The following is a 17,696-nucleotide window of genomic DNA, read 5'->3' as shown; positions in this document are numbered from 1 at the left end:
GGCTTTCAGAACATGTTTCAGCGCTTACACAAATCTGTTTTCCTCTGCGCAGTGGTTCTGAGCACAGTACTTCACAACAATCTGAAGCTCGCATGCTAATTCAGCCCGGGCCTGCTGAGTAGAGGAGTCTGTCTTCTTTATGCAGCAGCCTCATCTGTTCCCGGCATGTGCCAAGCATGAGAAACAATCAGAAACAAGTGTCCAGGCCTTTCTGATTGAACAACTCGTCACTGCAAACTCCCCACTACATTTAAACCAGACTCTCGGGAGCTGGAGCAGTTAGGACACCTCTGAGTGTTTAAATTGCCCGGGGTTGCAATTTCAAACCAAAGATGAGCAGCATAAACTCAGTCAATGGAAAGTTAGCCATACCCTCTCTGCTTGCATAACACACCGTGCCCCTCAGTACCCCCAGTGCCCGGCATCAAACATCTGAGTGTGAAGGCCATGGAAAGCATGGTATTGCCCAAACCGTTCTTACCTTTGTCCAGTCTTTGTTACTTCTGGACAGTGTTAGCTGTGCAGTCCCCCACACAAGTTAAACACACCGTTAAAGTTAACACCTTCTTTGGCAAGCCAGAAGCACCTCTCTCTAGTCAGCCCTGCAGCCTGTGCGTGACCTAGGCTTATAACTCCCTCCAAAGCACTTTGACATATACGGTGGGATATTGTACACTGTAAATATTTGTCACTCATAGTAGTTTAATAAGATGCTGATTGACCAGAAGTCAGGTAGGAAGTACAGGTGGGACAACCAGACTAAGAGAATTCAGGGAAGAAGAAAGGCAGAGACAGAGTCACCAGCCAGTTACAGGGGAAGCAAGGTGAAAACGCTGCACTAAGAAAAGCTACCAAGCCATGTGGCTAAACATGGATAAGAATTATGGGCTAATTTAAGTTGTAAGAGCTAGTTAATAATAAGCCTGAGCTAATAGGAAAAAACTGTTTATAATTACTATAAGCCTCTGTGTGTTTCTTCGGGACTGAACAACTGCGGGACTGGGCAGGACAAAAAACACCTGTCTACAGACATAGCTGCATATTTGAAAGGGGACAACTCTGTCATACCGATTTCATCTGGTTCACCTGGGCTGTCCACCTTCCAGGTGACAACTGTACCTGAGATGGGCTTCTGAAGGGATGGAACTGTATGCAGCTCTGTAACTTGGAGGTGTATTAAAACAGAGATATAAAACAGAAATCATACCTGCCATCCCAATCTCAACACGGGATTTGAGGCAGTGGAATTTCAAGTTTGAGGCCAGCCTGGGCTATCGGACTCTGTCTGGAGACATGAAAACACCAAAAATAGAAAAATATCCAGGTGTGGTAACACACACCTCTAAACCCAGCATTTGGAAGATAGAGCCAGTCAGATTTCTGTGAGTTTGAGTTCCAGGACAGCCAGGGCTTGGCAGTGAATCCCTGCCTAAAAAAAAAAATATATATATGTGTGTGTGTGTGTTTGTGTGTATGTGTGTGTGTGTATAATATAATAAATAAATATATATAATTTGGTTTTTTGAGGCAGGGTTTCTTACATAGTCATATATAGAGAGATATGTATCTTTGTATATATATGTATATGTGATATATATATACATATATATATATATTGTTTTCAAAACTGAGATTTCTTCAACTGGATCTTGTGATTTGAATAAGAAATATCTCCATAGTCTTAGGAATTTGAACTATTAGTGGCGATGTTTGGGAGGGTTAGGTGGTGTACATCACTGGGGGTGGACTTTGAGAGCAAAGAGAATCCCCTGCTTCCAGTATGCTCTCTGCATGTGCTCTCCAGTTTAAGACGTGTGCCCCAGGGCTACAGCTGTCTACCATGCATGACTCCCAGCTGCGATGGACCCTTTAAGATGTGTGTCCCAGGGCTACAGCTGGCTGCCACGCATGACTCCCAGCCACGATGAACTGTTATTATACCTCTGGAAGCATAAGCCAAAACAAACTCATTCTCCCTTAAGTTCCTTGATCATGTTGTTCTATCACAGCAGTGGGGACGTCACTAACACAGACCACAGTACAATGTTTACACACCTCCCAGTCATTATCACACTGAGCAATAATCATTTGTTGTGTGCACACATCATGCTGAGAACACAGTACCCCCGACACAGCATCTGGGAATTGAGAAAGATAGAGGAACAAAAGACCCTCTAACCTTGTCCCTACTTTCTCTCCTAGGGTAGTGTGTCATAAGACCCTCATCCCAGGGCCCTCTTGCTCTATATACTGAGACCTGGAGAAACCTGACTGACTAGACAGACCTCCCTAAACTACCCGTTTTTTATGTTTTTGTCCAATTATAGTTTTACACAGTATCTGTTTGGGTTTTCTGTTGTTGTTGTTGTTGTTGGTGGTGGTGGTGGTGGTGGTTTTGTTTTTTGTTTTTTGTTTTTTAATGGAACCTGAGCATAAAAACACACAGTCTGTGACTGGAGAGATGACTCAGTGTGTAAGATCATTTGGTATAGAAACATGAAGGCCTGAGTTCAGATTCTGGCACTCATGTTTAAAAAAAACACAGGTGAGATTGAACATGTCTGTAACGCCAACACTGGGGAGTCAGGCATCAAGGGAGCTCGCTGGCCTCCGCTTAGCTCCAGGTTCAGAGAGAAATCCTGACAAAAATGAACAGAGCTGATAGGGACAGAGCAGTACACTCGGGGTCTTCCTTTGGCCTCCTCCAGCACTTGCACATGCCACATGCACACACGCAGCATGCATACACACGCAACATTCACACACGCAGTGTGCACACATGTAGCATGCACAGTGCAGCATTCGTACACGCAGCATGCACACACGCTGCATGCCTACATGCCCACTCATGCATATACAGGACTTCAATTCCCACAGGGCTCTGAAACTTCTTTTCTGAAGGTTTTCGTGTCCTGTAAAAGTTTGGCTAAATGACATGCTGTGTTTTCCTCTTTTTTGTTTGCTTGTTTGTTTGTTTGAGTCAGGGTTTCTCTGTGTAGCTCTAACTGTCCTGGAACTCACTCTGTAGACCAGGCTGGCCTCGAACTCCTAGAGATGCACCTCTCTCTGCCCCTGAGTGCTGGATTAAAGGTGTGTGCGCCACCATGGCCGCTGTGCTTTTTCTCTCCCAGTCTTTTGTCACAAGAGCATCAGCTGTGACCATTGTCAGGAGAAGACTGTATTATTTTCTTCCCGTTCTCAGGAATGGCTCACTTCCAGGCTGTCACATTTTTCAGCTCAATGAATTCCAAATGTTCTAATGTGCCTGGATAGCACTCTTGATAGAAGTTCAAACAAACTAAATAAGTATAAGATACATTTTGGTGTGGTGATGTAATCCCATGTGGGAACTCTTCTCTACTGCTCCCTGTCAATCAGTGACGGTCAGAGGACACAGTTATGGCCAATGACAATTAACAGAAGTATTACAATGTTTCCCCACCCCCAGAAAACATACGAGACTGGCCTGTCTCCTACCATAAAGCCCATCTTACTTCCTCTTCTTCCTGTACTGGCTTTGGAGCATCATGGCAGGACGGCTGAGAGGCTTTACCCAGGGCTGCTGGTACCACAAGCCCCAGTTCCAAGAGGCAATGATTTTAAGTGGGAGCAAGGAGCTCTCAGCTTCTCAGACTGGATGGGGAGGCAACCGTCTCCCCAGTCCCTGTCTGCACTGAAAATCCCTGAGACTTGATTTTCCCTTAGAAAGGAAAAGGCCTTTGTTGTGAGCTCGGCGGTGGCTTCCCCTGCAGCTTCTCGCATGAGCTAGCCCTGCCTATGCCAGCCACTCTCCTGCTTCCGCTGTCACTCGGAAAGCACAGGAGCTCAATAAGGTTGAGAGTTTGATCCAGATCACAAAGAGTCACACACACGGAGCCCTGGCTGGACCTTGGAAGTGGCAGTACATCCCAGTGCTGACCCCACTACCCACATGACAGGCTGGGCCGTCAGGCTTCTGCCCCAAAGCTGGTGTGCACAGCAGCAGCATAGGGTACTTACGCTGAGAGGTATGTTCTGACTTGTGTCCTCTGGGTCAAAGGCCTCCACCTGATAGATGAATCCAGGATTTGTTCTTTCTATTACATAGAGGTTTAAACCTGTTCCGAGTCAGAGGGAACAAGAGTGTCTCATCAGATAGGGAACTCCGACCCCAGGCCATCTAGATGCTGCAGCTATAGGGAACCCACGAGGCCAAGATAAGACCCGGGGAGAGACGACCTGAGCCAAGCTGTTGGAGATCACTACAATGCTAGGTGTCTCACCTTCAGTCACCTCCTCCACTGGGAGGTGACTGGAATTGTTGTTAGCGGGAAAGAGGACCAGGATGAGAGGGAAGTTAGGAGTCACTCTAGTGCCTGCAGTGTGATTGATAGTTACATTCAGATCCATGTTTTTATGTTAGAGTGAACCTGTGAAACACACATGGACACCAGCGGAAGGCAGTGGGGGTGAGGACAAGGGTGGGGCAGGGGTGAGGACACAGAAGGGTGGGGTAGGGGTGAGGGCACAGAGAAGGGTGGGGTAGGGGTGAGGACACAGAAGGGTGGGGTAGGGGTGAGGACACAGAGAAGGGTGGGGTAGGGGTGAGGACACAGAGAAGGGTGGGGCAGGGGTGAGGACACAGAAGGGTGGGGTAGGGGTGAGGACACAGAGAAGGGTGGGGTAGGGGTGAGGACACAGAGAAGGGTGGGGCAGGGGTGAGGACACAGAAGGGTGGGGTAGGGGTGAGGACACAGAGAAGGGTGGGGCAGGGGTGAGGACACAGAAGGGTGGGGTAGGGGTGAGGACACAGAGAAGGGTGGAGTAGGGGTGAGGACACAGAGAAGGGTGGGGTAGGGGTGAGGACACAGAGAAGGGTGGGGTAGGGGTGAGGACACAGAAGGGTAGGGTAGGGGTGAGGACACAGAAGGGTGGGGTAGGGGTGAGGACTCAGAAGGGTGGGATAGGGGTGAGGACACAGAGAAGGGTGGGGCTGGCTGGTTAAGAGATTGGTTTGAGAGGCTTGTTGACTTAAGAAGCCTTTTAGATGCCGAGAGACATTGGGTGAAACCAATGATGTCTGAGTTATGAGTTCAGGGAGAGCCCAAGAGGAACAGTGGACTCGGGGTTCTCATTGTACCCAGAGCTCATTGCACACAGCCAGCACCTTGGGGTGATCTGATAGGAAATTCCCTAGTCCATCTTCTTTATTTTCATTGTTATTAGGTTTAGGATCGGTGTCTGTGTGTGTGATGTGTGTGGACACGCCACTGCGTGTGTGAAGATCAAGAACAATTCTGCGGATCAGCTCTCCTTCCTCTTCCATGTCTGTGCTGCGTATGGAAACAGGCTGCCGGTCCTGCATAGTGAGGGGCTCTCCCTGAGCCACACCGTCACCCCTTGTCTCCTTTTCTGTGATGTTGGGGATTGACCTCACGGCATGCTGCGTGTGATGTAAGCATTCTACTGCCGAGCTATGTCCCCAAATTTCCATCCTTAGGGCATCCCCACTGCAGTGTATTGTGCCCAGAGAGACAGCTGGGCAATGGCTGCAGAAAGGTGGCAGACCTGTGGCGGGCTGAGCCCAGGATCATCTAAAAGGTTTCATTTTGAGGTGCCTGCATTAGGCATTCTTCCCAGGACTCGGAGGGAGAGAGAGAAGCACAGATACAAGGCTCTAAAAACTGCTGGATGTTGTGACTGGGTGTGCTGAGGAAACTGCTGCTTGCTCATTGACATTTTTCTGCTGGACTCTGTCCAGCAGGGTCCTCTCGGATGCCACTGTCTGGGTATGTCTCACCTTGCGCCAAGTTGCCTTGAAACTGAGGCGGCTCGTTCACATCTGTCACCTGGACAGTCAGGACCTGCAAGTCTGTGACACCAACATCATCCTTCACATAAATCTGCAGATCGAATACTTTGGGCCCTGTTTCGAAATCTAGTTGTTCCTTCCCAGTGGTGACAACCTAAAACAAAACATGAGCCTCTCAGCGTGACAACAAAAAGCCAATGTTTGTATGCAAGGGGCTCTGACGAGGAAGGGAGCCACCTGCTCCTGGTAACCATCTGCAGTCACCTTCAGAGGGGGCTTCTCCTCTGACAGGACAGCCTTAGTCCTTCCGACATAAGCCCCGCCCATGGCCCTTCCCAGAAGGCGCTCCTGTGGGTGATGTTGTATTTCTTAGGAAACAAAACTCTTCTGGAAACTTTCTGGTGCAATGAACAGGAGATGGAAAACCTCTAAATTTTAAAACCTACCACAGTTAGCACTAGACCCCTAGACAGGCCCCTTAGCCACTGTGGACACAACTTCTACAAGTCCAGGGGCATCGCTGTGGTTTAATTGTCCCCTAAAATACTCCTGTTGAAGCAGAATGACTAGTGTTTGCCTCACGCTGGTGTGAGCTAACCGGTTAGAGGCGGTGGGTGGTGAACCTTCTCAATGTTTTATCGCGAGAGTGGGTTACAGAGCCAAGCTGCTTTTCTTGTTTAACCACCCCACGCTCTCCCTTGTCCCCTCACCATGGTGTGTTGGCCATGCTCTTCTGCAGCTAGAGGGCCCTGGTCAGATACCAGCATCCTGACTTTGGACTTCCAGTCTCCAGAACAGGAAAAAAATCTTTTTAAGTTACCCAGTCTATGGCATGTCAGAGCGAGACGACTTCCAAGATTAATCTCTCTTTCCTGTTCTCTCCTCCTCCATCTTCCCTGCCCCTCTCCTCTCTGTCTCCATCTCTCTCCTTTCATTTACATTAAAGGGGATTGAACCCAGAACCTCACATACTAGGCTACTACTCTACCAGGGCACTCTGACCCTAGCCGAAGGATGGTCTTTCTTCTAGAGCTTTAGCAGCTAATACCGGGACAATCGCATCCTGTGATGAAAGTACTCGGCTCTGGTCCTTGACTCTGCTGAACTTCTGTGTACCTCAGGGGACTTGCTTTCCCTTCTGCTTTTGTCCCCACGTGATTGTAACTCAGGGAGCCATCCCTGTGCTAGGCAAGTAGCTGACACTTTGTAGCAGAGGTGAGGGCCAGGAGGGAGAGGACGTTATTGAAAGCTGTCTCTATTTAGAGAGCGCTGCATGGAGGAGGTGGCATGTATCAGGTTTGACCTTGCGAGATCTAGACCGGTTACAAGAAGAGATGGTAGCCACAGGTGTGAATGTGGAAGACGGGACAGGAGAGGGTAGAAAGGGAAGAGGTCGTCTGGCATCTTCAGAGAGCCCGTCTGTGTATAGTTATCCAGAGCGGGGCCGTCTGTTCTGTCTGGATGATGAGGCAGAATACCACATCATAAGCAGGGACTGTGAGCCCAATTGACCAACTTCAAAACTCAGTTTCCCATTATGTGGTTTTCCATGCCTCAGTTTCCCCATTTGTGACTTGAAGATAACAATAACACCTGCTTCACAAGGCCACTGAGAAGCTTGAGTGAGCTGATTTGGGGATTGTGATCAACACCACCCAGCAGTAAGAACCTTGTGAAGGTTGACTTCGCCCCTGGGTAGCAGAAACTGGTGGGGAACACACATCCAGCTGACCAGTAGACAGTCCAGTCCTCCTTCTTTATCCACCAGCTTCCTGCTCAGCCTGGCACCTCCTCTGCATCCTGTTAGATGGGTCTTCGCCTTCCTTTTGCTGCTTCCCTCTCCTTGGGAACTAGCTGGGACACTCCGTAGGAAGCAAGTACCCTTCTCACAAGCATCCAAAGTTTATATCTCAGAACCAAGGGACTGTGCTGCTACTAATACAAACGGAAAAACTGTCTGGTCTCACCAGCATTTACAAATATTTACAGATCTACCTCTGGCCGAGCTGTTTCTGATATTTTACTTGTCGTGGCAGCTGTAGGTTGGTGAACATCACTCCACTTCATGTATTAAAGGGCCGAGTCAGAGAAGAGAAGGGGCTCTCCCGAGGCACCGGGTGGGAGTGGGGAGCTTCAGTTTGGCTGCAGAATTCTGGAGTGAAACAGTAAGTTTGACTCTGTGTATGTGGGCTTCTGCTTCCTCCTGAACAAAGCTGAGCAGAGTTTGGGGTCCATAGCACTCCCAACAGTTAACAGGACAAGAGCAGAGTCAGACTGAGGCATGGGAGGCTACAGAGGCAGGTACAGGCCTTGGAGAGGTCCTCCCCTGCCTGGGTGGCTCAGAGCTGCCTTAGAGCCACTTGTCCAGGACAACTCCCACCCCTGGGAGGTCATGACTAGCCCTTTAAGGTTGAGGAGACTCTCTGCTTGGCAGTACTGCGTTCTAATCGTGAATTAATAGCTCAACGAATCTGTGTCTTTTGTTTTATTCAATGAGAGCTCCAGCGCTAGACAACCTGGTTTCCAGTCACAACTGAGGTATATGTTAGCTGTGCAAGCTAGGACCAAGCACTCAGCCTCTCTGTGCTTCATTGTCCTCATCTGTGGATGGAGGCAGTGTTAAAACTACAACCACGGTGCTTTGATGACTTCAAGAGCAGGAGTGTGTGAGTCATCTTCAGTGGCACCTCCAGAGTGCGGGATGCAGTCTGCGAGGGTAAGCGTTGGCAGGGCTTAGGGGAGCAGACTGGCAGCCAAGAGCAGGCCAGGCGTCAAGAATACATAGGCAGGGCAGCTGAGTCTCGGAGTCAGCATCTGGTACTGGGAACTTTGGTGGGATGATGGTGTGAGATTGGCTGAACCCACCCCTGAGTAGAGAGACGCTGGGCTCTGGCCACAGGGCCTGGGTTCTACAGGGCAGCTGTGGGCCCTGATCTTCCTGCTTCTCTGAAGCTCCCCTAGTGATGCAGAGGATGAGCTACATATAAGAATACTGGTATACACCTCATGGAAACAACCGAGTCTAGATCAGGCAGGCCTGATTTCAGTGTGTCCCACAAGGACCCACAACAGAGCTGACTCTACGTTCAGGAGGCTGAGGAGGAGAATGCTGAAGGCCAGCGAGTCCACACCCTGGATCCTAAAGATGTCTTCATGTTGGCTCTCCCTAGGGGGAAGTGAAAACTTTGGGAAAGACTCAAACGGCAAACTAGACAACAGAGCAACCGTGGCATGACACTCGAGTCTGTGAGGAAACACGCACATTGCGGGTCTAGACACCACACCAGGGCTTCTGCTTATGCGTGGGTGCGTGTCTTTCATATTAGAAATACTTGTTCTTTCAGAATGTCCCCTAAAAAGTCACAGCGTCACAGCAGAGTAAACTCCCTAGGTTCAAGGTCACCAGAACCCAAAATGTCAAGATTCACCTCCTCCCTTCCAAAGAAAAGAGTCAGCCCGTGCACACTACCACCCACTGAAACATGAGGTCAGAACGTGTTACTTTGGGACCGCTGAAGAAGGGAAGGAAAGGCCAAAGCCTGTTGGGGCATCTAGCACAGCTGGTCTGGGGTCCCTTGGCAGAAGGGAACCGAGAGCAGTGGTGGAGGAAAGGGTTTCTGGAATGTTCTGCAGACGGGGAGCGAGAGCCAGAGGCTGTCACCTCAAAGTCGGTCCCCGATAGTCTGTTCACCCTGAAGGCTTCTGTGAAGGGTCTTGGGTTGGCGACCATGGGAAATCCTGACATCACAGGCGACAACGATACTGATAAATTCACAGAAAACTCATGCACCAAAGTCGCAGGCGGCGCATTCTCTGCCACGGTGCTGGTGGCAGGCAGGTGGATCAGGTGCAGTGCCTCTCCTGCAGGTTTAAACAGAGACAAGGAGACATAAACGCACAGCTGTTGGCTTTCATAGCTCGGCCTGTGACTTCATTTCGTGGCAACAAAGGGGACTGGTCATTCCCCGAGACTGAATGCTTTCTAGGCACTGAAAAGCGAAAATGTAAAGTCTTCTGGGAGCCAAGGAAAACAGCCAGACCCAGCAGCCATGAAATCTGCTGCCGCTGGGGAACAAAGGCTCTGGTTCTCCCTCCTCCCTCCCAGCCTTGTGAAGAGACAGGAAAGGAAACACTTAAAGGCCTTAACGTGGTAATGACATCATCCTCTCTCTTGCAGGCCTTAGCATAGTAATGACGCCTTCTCTCTTGCAGGGGCCCAGAAGATTCTGGAAGTTTGTTTTCTTTCTTGGGGCAATGTTGGATTTATGAGGTCATGTGAGAACTGAGTGTGCCTGGCTAGAGACTCCAGAATCATGGGGGATTTCTCCTCAGCCGTTACCAATGTCAAGGGCAATGGATGCTCTGTTGCCGGAGGCTGTTCAGGGACTTCCTGCAGAGGATCAGTCAATGTGATTAATACTGATTTCACAGAGCAGAAAATGGATCGCTTTGGACATCATTTAAGGGGGCACATACTTCACCTAGGAAAGACTGGGGATTTTCTAAGGTCCCCATGATACCGTGCCAGAATTGACCACTTCAGAGGCTGTATTCTCTCATGTTTTTATAATCTTGCTAACTATAGTGAGCTGGGACCATGTGGTGGTTTGCATAGGAATGGCCCCCATTGACTCATGTATTTGAATGCTTTACCCATAAAGGGTGGCACTCCTAGGAGGTGTGGCCTTGTTGGAGGAAGTGTGTCACTGTGGCGGTGGGCTTTGTGGTCTCAGATATGCTCAAGCTAGGCCTAGTGTGGCAGTCTACTTCATGTAAGAGGTGCCCTGTCCTTCTGGTGACCTCTTCTCAGGGTGAGGTCATGTGCCAGGGTCATGCAAATGAAGTAAAAAGCTTGGAAACATTCACAGGCGATACCGATAATAAAGGTAGCCATGGTACAATGTCAATGCCCCATTCCCCAGATCCCCTGCCGACAAAGAAGTAGTCTCCATAGTAGCAATTGCAATAATCCAGTGGCCAGGGTCTGTGTGCTGAAGTGGTATACATTAGTGAGATGCAGTGCTCAGAGTATTAACCCTCATTCCTCAGGTCCCCCCGGTAAGACTGATGGATGTCCCAAGGCACCCAGCTCAACGCGATGTGCCCAGAGGTGAGCAGCCAAGTTATAGCAAGGAGGTCTGAGGCTCAAAGCCAACTCTTCTCCCCAAGACACCTCATTTCCATCCTGAGGCTGGCCTTCCAGAAGGTTCTTTGGGAGTCTGGTGAGCAGGCAAGAGGCTTTAATGGACTTTGACTTTCACATGTGTCTTAATTAAGAATCGAAGTAGAATTGCTGGCATCTAACACATGGACAAAGAAGAGGCAGGTGAAGATGGATTGGCAGACACAGACCCGGCTGCAGTGTCTTGACACATGGAACGCTTGTTTCCCATGAATCACAGCCTTTCTGGGAACGGGCTTCTGGAACCTCCTCCTGAGATCTAGTGTTGAGACAGTTAAAGCCATCTTTGCTTTAATTACTGACAGGAAGCTGACCACCCTGGTCCCCCAACACCATGTGGTAATGCACGACCTGTTTCTCTAAAGTATAGCTCTGATTCTGAGACTCAGTCTGCCCTCACCTGAAGCTATCAGCAAATATACAGTAAGGTGGGATCCATGGGTAAAGATGCTGGCCACGCAGGCCTGACGACTTGAGCTCAATCCCAGGAACCCACATAGCGGTCGGAGGTGAGAACTGGCATGTGGAGGTCAGAGGACCGCTTTGCAGAATTAGCTCTCTAGTGTCCTGAGCATTCTGGGACATACCCCCACCACATGTGTACTAATGACAAACACACAAGCCAGTTGTCTTTTGTCTTCTCCATCAGCCACAGAGGGCGGAGGAAACCTGCTCTGTGGAGCAGAGACCCTGAAACGGGAAACCTTTGGCTTCACTCCTGCTTAACCCTGTGACTGAACTGGACCCTGGTCTTCTGTGAGACCCCAGTGTCAACTCTGATGTGGCGCTGGAGCTACCCAAACGGCTGCTAATCTCCCCCAGGAGCCTAACGACAAGATCTACAATTCTACAGTTTGTTTCGGGGTGGGGGGGATGCTGTAGAGCAAAACCACAAAGGAGACTCATCATGCTGAAGGCTGCCTCTACACAAGAGGTTCAGAGCCAGGGCCAGGCTCCTGGTGTTCCTTTTCCTCTAGGGCTTTGGAAGGATGCACTTTGAACCACGGATGCATGCACAGATACGTCTTGGCCCATTTGGTGAGCAGCAGCCGAATACCACCAATCAGGAAATCCACAGACTATGAGTTTCTTTGACTTAGGCATGCTGGGAGGTCCTAACTGAGGGTTTGTACATGGCGAGGTCCTTCTGGCTGCTCAAGAATATGACTTTTTAAAATGAGAAGCGTTTAGCTTGATGTTTGTTTGAGATAGGATCTTGTTTTGCAGCCCAAGATGTCCTGGAATTCACTAGGTAGCCCAGGCTGACCTCAAATTCATGGCAATTCTCCGATAGGACAGGGAAGAAAAGAAGTAGTCCTCAGTATAGATTCTGACCATCACGTTGGCTTGTAGCTATCGAGAAAGGGCTGTGCTGGTCTATGCACCTCACTCTGCCGTTGCCCCGAGAAGAGCATTTCCCAATGCCACAGAGGTGGGCAAAGTGGGAAGGAGAGCTGTGAGAGAGACTCTTCCGAGGCCAGCTCTGAGAAGAAGAGAAGCCTTTTGTAATCTCTTTGAATGTCATATATACTGCAGGAAGACTTTCTGGAAATTGCCTCTCTTCCTGAGTTTTCAGATGATGAGGACGAGAGCCTTGAGAAGCAGGTGCACGGGCCAGAGAGACGATGCAGCAGGCAAAGCACCTGCCGCGCAAGCCCGCTGACCTGAGTTCTAGGATCCACATAATGGTGGGAAGGGAGAATTGACTCCACCAGACTCCACCGGTGGTCTTCTGACTGCCACACGTGTGTGTGGTTCACATTCCCACCCCAATACCACATGCACAGAATCATAATTAATAAATTTTTTAGGCTAGGCAGTGGTAGCACATGCCTTTAATCCCAGTCCTCTAGAGGTAGATCTCTGTGAGTCAACCTGGTCTGCAGAGTGAGTTCCAGGACAGCCAAAGCCACACAGAGAAACCCTGTCATGAAAAACCAATAATAATAATTTTTAAAACAGTTATGGGGGTTGAAGAGGTGACTCGGTGGTTAAGAACACTGATTGCTCTTCCGGAGGACTCAGGTTTGATCCCCAGGACCCATGCGACAGCTGACAACCACTAGAGCTCCAGATCTGGCACTGTCCGGCTTCCGTGAGCATGCATGCATGTAGTATACAGACACCCATGCAGGCAACACACATGCAGACACACACACACAGACACACACAGACACACACACACACACACACACACACAGTCAATTTTTTTTTAGTGACAGCTATACCTAGTTTCATAAGAGGAATGAAATACTGAATCGCAAGCCTTTTTGGATCTTCTGACACTGTCTAGCAGAGATACAAACCCAGCTAACGAGATCAGGGACCTTTCTCAAGACCCCCATGATTGCCCCTATCTGGTGCTCATGGAAAAACTTCGGTCCAGCAGCCTGGTACTGTTCCGGGTTCACATCAGACTCTGGACTCCAAGGAAACCCCTTACTCCCCAGCACACTGCCATGCTTCATTTCTGTGAGGTAGCACAAAAGCTGGTTTCCTAGGGGAGGCTTTTCTAAAAGTACAAACAGCTTCCATACACCTCGGGTTTAAGTGCCCTGGGCCCTCTGTTGGGTCCTTCGCTTTCTGGCTGGTGAAGAACATGTGGTCCTTGGGTATGTATGAAGTGCAAAGACTTTGGTCTCAACTCTTCCCCATGGATACAGTCAAGAGTTTGTCTCGTTTCTGTTCTCTGGGGATTTCCTTTGTGGGCCTTTGTCAGAATGTCACATGATCATTTCCCAAACAGAAGCTTTCACTTTCCCTCCTCTTGATAAGAGAATGGGAGGAGGCCGTGTCAAGCACAGACCTGAGGTAGGCAGGAGATCTGAGCTCCACATTTGCTGATGGTTCACCAGTAAATGTGAAAGACACAGATGCACGTGTGCCGGACTCCAAAGAGATGATGAGCAAGTCAGTTCAATACACAGTGGATGCCATTGTGATCGTGGCGGCCCACAGGGCACTAAGAGATGTATAAACCCTGACACCATTAAGCTGACATTGTAGCTGCAGAGACGGGGCAGATCCTTAGAGCGTGTTGAGCACTTGGGCATTGTGCTGAGCCCTTGGCACAGAAAACGCACAGGGGCAAGGGCCATTCCAGGGTGCAGTGGGAAGAGAGGGGAGTCTGTGAAGAACCAGAACAAGAAGAAGGAACCTGGGGGAAGTCAGGGCCTGACAGGGCCCTGAAGAAACTTAGGACCTGAGAACTAGAAGAGGAGGCTGTTTGACTTTCTTGAGGCTGTGTTCATATTCCTCTGTGCTGAAGGTAGGTGTGCACTGTTTGCCTTCACATTCAGAATTCCCCAGACTGCTGCACTTCTGAAGTGACGATTACGATCAGATTCTCAGACTCAGAAAAAAAGATGAGACATAAACAGACCACGTCATAGAAGTCCACCAAAAAACTAGGTCTTGGCTGTGGTGGGAAAGAGGTATTTCAGTGTGTAGTCTGTTAGGTCAAAGAGATTTCCGTAAGAAATCCCGAGGACCCAAGTTCTCGCAAACGGTGAGACCTGTTTATCCCACACATCTGCTGCCGGCGTTCCAAATGACAGGGTTCGAACAGAAGCTGCTCTTCGAATCCCACGTAACCTCCCTCCTCCCTAGTGACAATAAATGCCACCATCTCTCAACACAAACAGTTATAGCTCAGAAACCCGTATTTCTAGCGAACCTTCAAATGTTTACCTCAAGCAAGCAACTGGACCGTTCATGGCCTACTTTAACTCTGTAGATCTACCCTCCACGGGCTAAAGCCTCAGGGGAAGCAGGCTCAATATGAGGAAGCCCAGTTATTATGTTTTTTATAAGCAGATCAAAGAAGAAAACCAAATGTTCTTTTTTATGGATCTTGGAAAAGCATTTTGATTTAAAAATCCATTTTGATTTAGAACTAATAATCCAGATAAAACCATCTCCTAAATGGAGAAAACATTTCTGCCTTACGCCAAAAGCCAGCTAGCATCCTGCCTTGGGGTACTGAAGCAGGAGCGAGCACTTTTCTCATTAGCTATAAATGGTCAGTGAGGACAGGCTGGCAGTTCGGTAAGAGAAAGGAGTGGCACACGGAGCCACCGGAGCAGAGGGCTACCCATGTTTGTTCTCTTTGCTCCTGCAAGAGCATTCGAATCCAAGGGGAAACCGTTAGACAGATGGTGAGACGAAGCACTAACCGGCATCCACACATTGTATGACAGCAAGCTAAAAGAGAAGATTTTATTTACAAATGTAAAGAAAGAAAAATAACCACCTACAAATACTGAGATCTGAATGTAAATACCCACATAAAGGAAGCTAACCTACCCGAGAGGGAAGCAAAGGAATATTTGAGCAAATATCAGAACTCTGGTTAGGGGACACAGGCATAAACTGTCACACTACCCTTGGCTAAGCATTTACACTGTTCCAGGTCCTTCTCTCAGTGTTTTACATACATAACTCATCAAAGTTGCAAATTATCCCTAAATTAACGTGAGTGAATTTCATTTATCATGCATCTATTACTTACTCAGAATATAATATTTAATTTAAAAGTCTTAATTTCAATAATCCAAACTGAAGGTATTCTTTTAAAATGATACAAGACTCTGTGAGTTTGAAGCTAGCCTGGTCTACAAGAGCTAGTTCCAGGACAGGCACCAAAGCTACAGAGAAACCCTGTCTCAAAAAAATCAAAAAAAAAAAAAAAAAGAAAGATACAAGCTTCGTGGGGCCTGGAGGGATGACTTAGGGGTTGGGAGCATTTGCTGCTCTTCTTGGGGACCAGGGTTCAATTCCCAGCACCTAATATGGCAGCTCATGGCTGCCTGTAGCTCCAGTTCCAGACCTGACACCCTCACACAATACCAACACACACAAAAATAAATACATCTTTAAAAAGCAATAACCCAAGATTCTTGAAGCTCTTGAATGGGGAAGAGAGAATATAGGAAGTGTCAAGTGGGGTCTTGGGCCTATCAGGACTGGCCTTTGCTCCTGGGGAGACAGTTGCCCCTCCATGTCTGTTTCCAGGAAGGATGACTTGCCAAGTCAATGCCTTGAAGGAAAACTGTCACAAAAACGGACTTGCTGTCCAGACACAGCTGGGCTCTGAGAAGCCCTTCCCCACCTTAGTTCTCAGAAAGACTCCTTGCACAGGCCAGTCACAACAGTGAGGCTTGGACAAGCCTGGGTTCTGCTGTGGTTCTCTAAGTGCACCCCAGGGTGGAGGCCACCCCAAACCAGCTACTTCTAAGTGCATCCATCCACTCCAGGACCCCTGGCCCCATGGTACAGGCCACCCCAAACCAGCTACCTCTAAGCACATCTGTCCAGGACTCCTGGCCCCAAGATGCTGGCCACCCCAAAGCGGCTGCCTGCCACTCCTCACAGTCGAGAAACCCTCACAGGAGAGCAGCCTCACAGTGGCCGAGTCCTCTTTGGGGGCATCCTCACGAAATGGTGTCCAGCAACACAGGCAGGCCAAGCAAAGCTTTATGGTGCACAGAGCTCCTACCTGAGGTGGCTCCCAGGACAGCAAGGACAATGACTGCCCCCTGCATGCTGGATGGGTCCCTGTGTGTGTGGCTCTCCAGCATCTTCACCCAGCATTCTAACCCACACCTGTTCCAGACACCACAGTCTTCCTTCCCCTCCTGACTTGGTTGCCAGGCAGAGAGTCAAACAGGCTTTGGTGGTAACTAACGGAGACGCTAAACACTGTCGTCTGTTTATTCTTTGATGTCCTACGTGTGTGATAACCTACTGTCCAACAGGCCAGCTGGTTAGCCTGAAGTCTGTCCTCAGAGTCCTCATCCAGAGTCTCCACAAAGAACTCGAGGGAAGTCAGAAGAGCCAAAGGGACACCTTGAGATGGTGGCTGCCTGTCCCTGTCATGAACACGGTGGTCTCAACCTCCCTGTAACCAACAATGCCTGCTGAAAATGAGGGGTCTCTACTGACTGAATTGAGACGAGTAGGGCTCAGACCTGCAACTCCCTGAAACTCAGACAATCACTAAGAGCTGGGACCTAGCGTCTCCGTGAAGCAGACACCTGGGAGATGTGGCCCTTGACACTGGTTAGTTACTTTGCGTGTTGCTAAAACAAAAACCTGGCTCAAGGCAGTACAGGCTGGTCTTGTCTCACAGGTGGAGGGAATGGTCTTCTGGGGAGGGGGAGCTTAGGAGCAACTTCAGGCAGCTGGCATGCCGCAGCTGCAGTCAGACAGCACGCAAGGAACGCTGGCATTCAGCTGGCTGACTCCCTTTTATCTAATCTGCAACCCCAGCCTGTGTAATGGCACCATCCATATTTAGAGTAGAGTGTCCCACCTCTATGAAGCAATCTAGAAACTAGCTCACAAACATTCCCGGAGGTGAGCGTGCGAGGTTAGCTATCTCAGGCACTGTTTACCACCGCGGGCCCTCCCGCAGCCCAAAGGCTGGCTGAGGAATATTGGAGTTGAGCTTCTGCCCGCTAGGGAGTGGTTCCTATACAAGATTCCCATGACTGTGGCAGCACTGTGACAAGGCACGAGGAAAGGTGGGTGAATTATCACAGCCTGGCTCCACGTCACTCAGAAAACAAAACGGGTCACAGCCGGCTTGGGGAAGGTGACTGAAGAGCAGTAATTGGGTCAGTGGAAGCACCATCTCCTCCATCCATCCATTCCCCCACAGCAGGTGTCTGTCTACTCCTGGGGAGGGATAGCCCAGCAGCCCCAGATGTGGAGGGGTTGGAA

General features: G+C 49.3%; 1 protein-coding gene across 2 annotated transcripts in view; it reads right to left on the bottom strand.

Annotated features, from left to right (window-relative positions):
• Window positions 1-16,930, bottom strand: part of Cdhr3 (cadherin related family member 3) — a 65,639-nt gene extending 48,709 nt beyond the window's left edge. Inside the window, exons 1-4 of one of the 2 annotated variants that reach the window (XM_085697754.2) lie at window positions 16,471-16,930; window positions 9,453-9,652; window positions 5,780-5,945; window positions 4,000-4,097 (exon numbers count right to left, since the gene is read on the bottom strand). In XM_085697754.2, the coding sequence (XP_085553880.2) occupies window positions 4,000-4,097; window positions 5,780-5,945; window positions 9,453-9,652; window positions 16,471-16,552 (546 nt within the window). In that variant the 5' untranslated portion in view covers window positions 16,553-16,930. Of the gene's footprint in view, window positions 1-3,999; window positions 4,098-4,262; window positions 4,453-5,779; window positions 5,946-9,452; window positions 9,653-16,470 lie in introns of those variants that run through there. The other variant, XM_085697757.2, reaches the window with a different exon arrangement.
• Between the last annotated feature and the right edge of the window lie 766 nt (window positions 16,931-17,696).

Source organism: Myodes glareolus, chromosome 11 (assembly GCF_982192425.1).
Source record: "Myodes glareolus chromosome 11, mMyoGla1.1, whole genome shotgun sequence".
Taxonomy (NCBI): domain Eukaryota; kingdom Metazoa; phylum Chordata; class Mammalia; order Rodentia; family Cricetidae; genus Myodes; species Myodes glareolus.
This window is presented reverse-complemented; position numbering and strand designations above follow the sequence as displayed.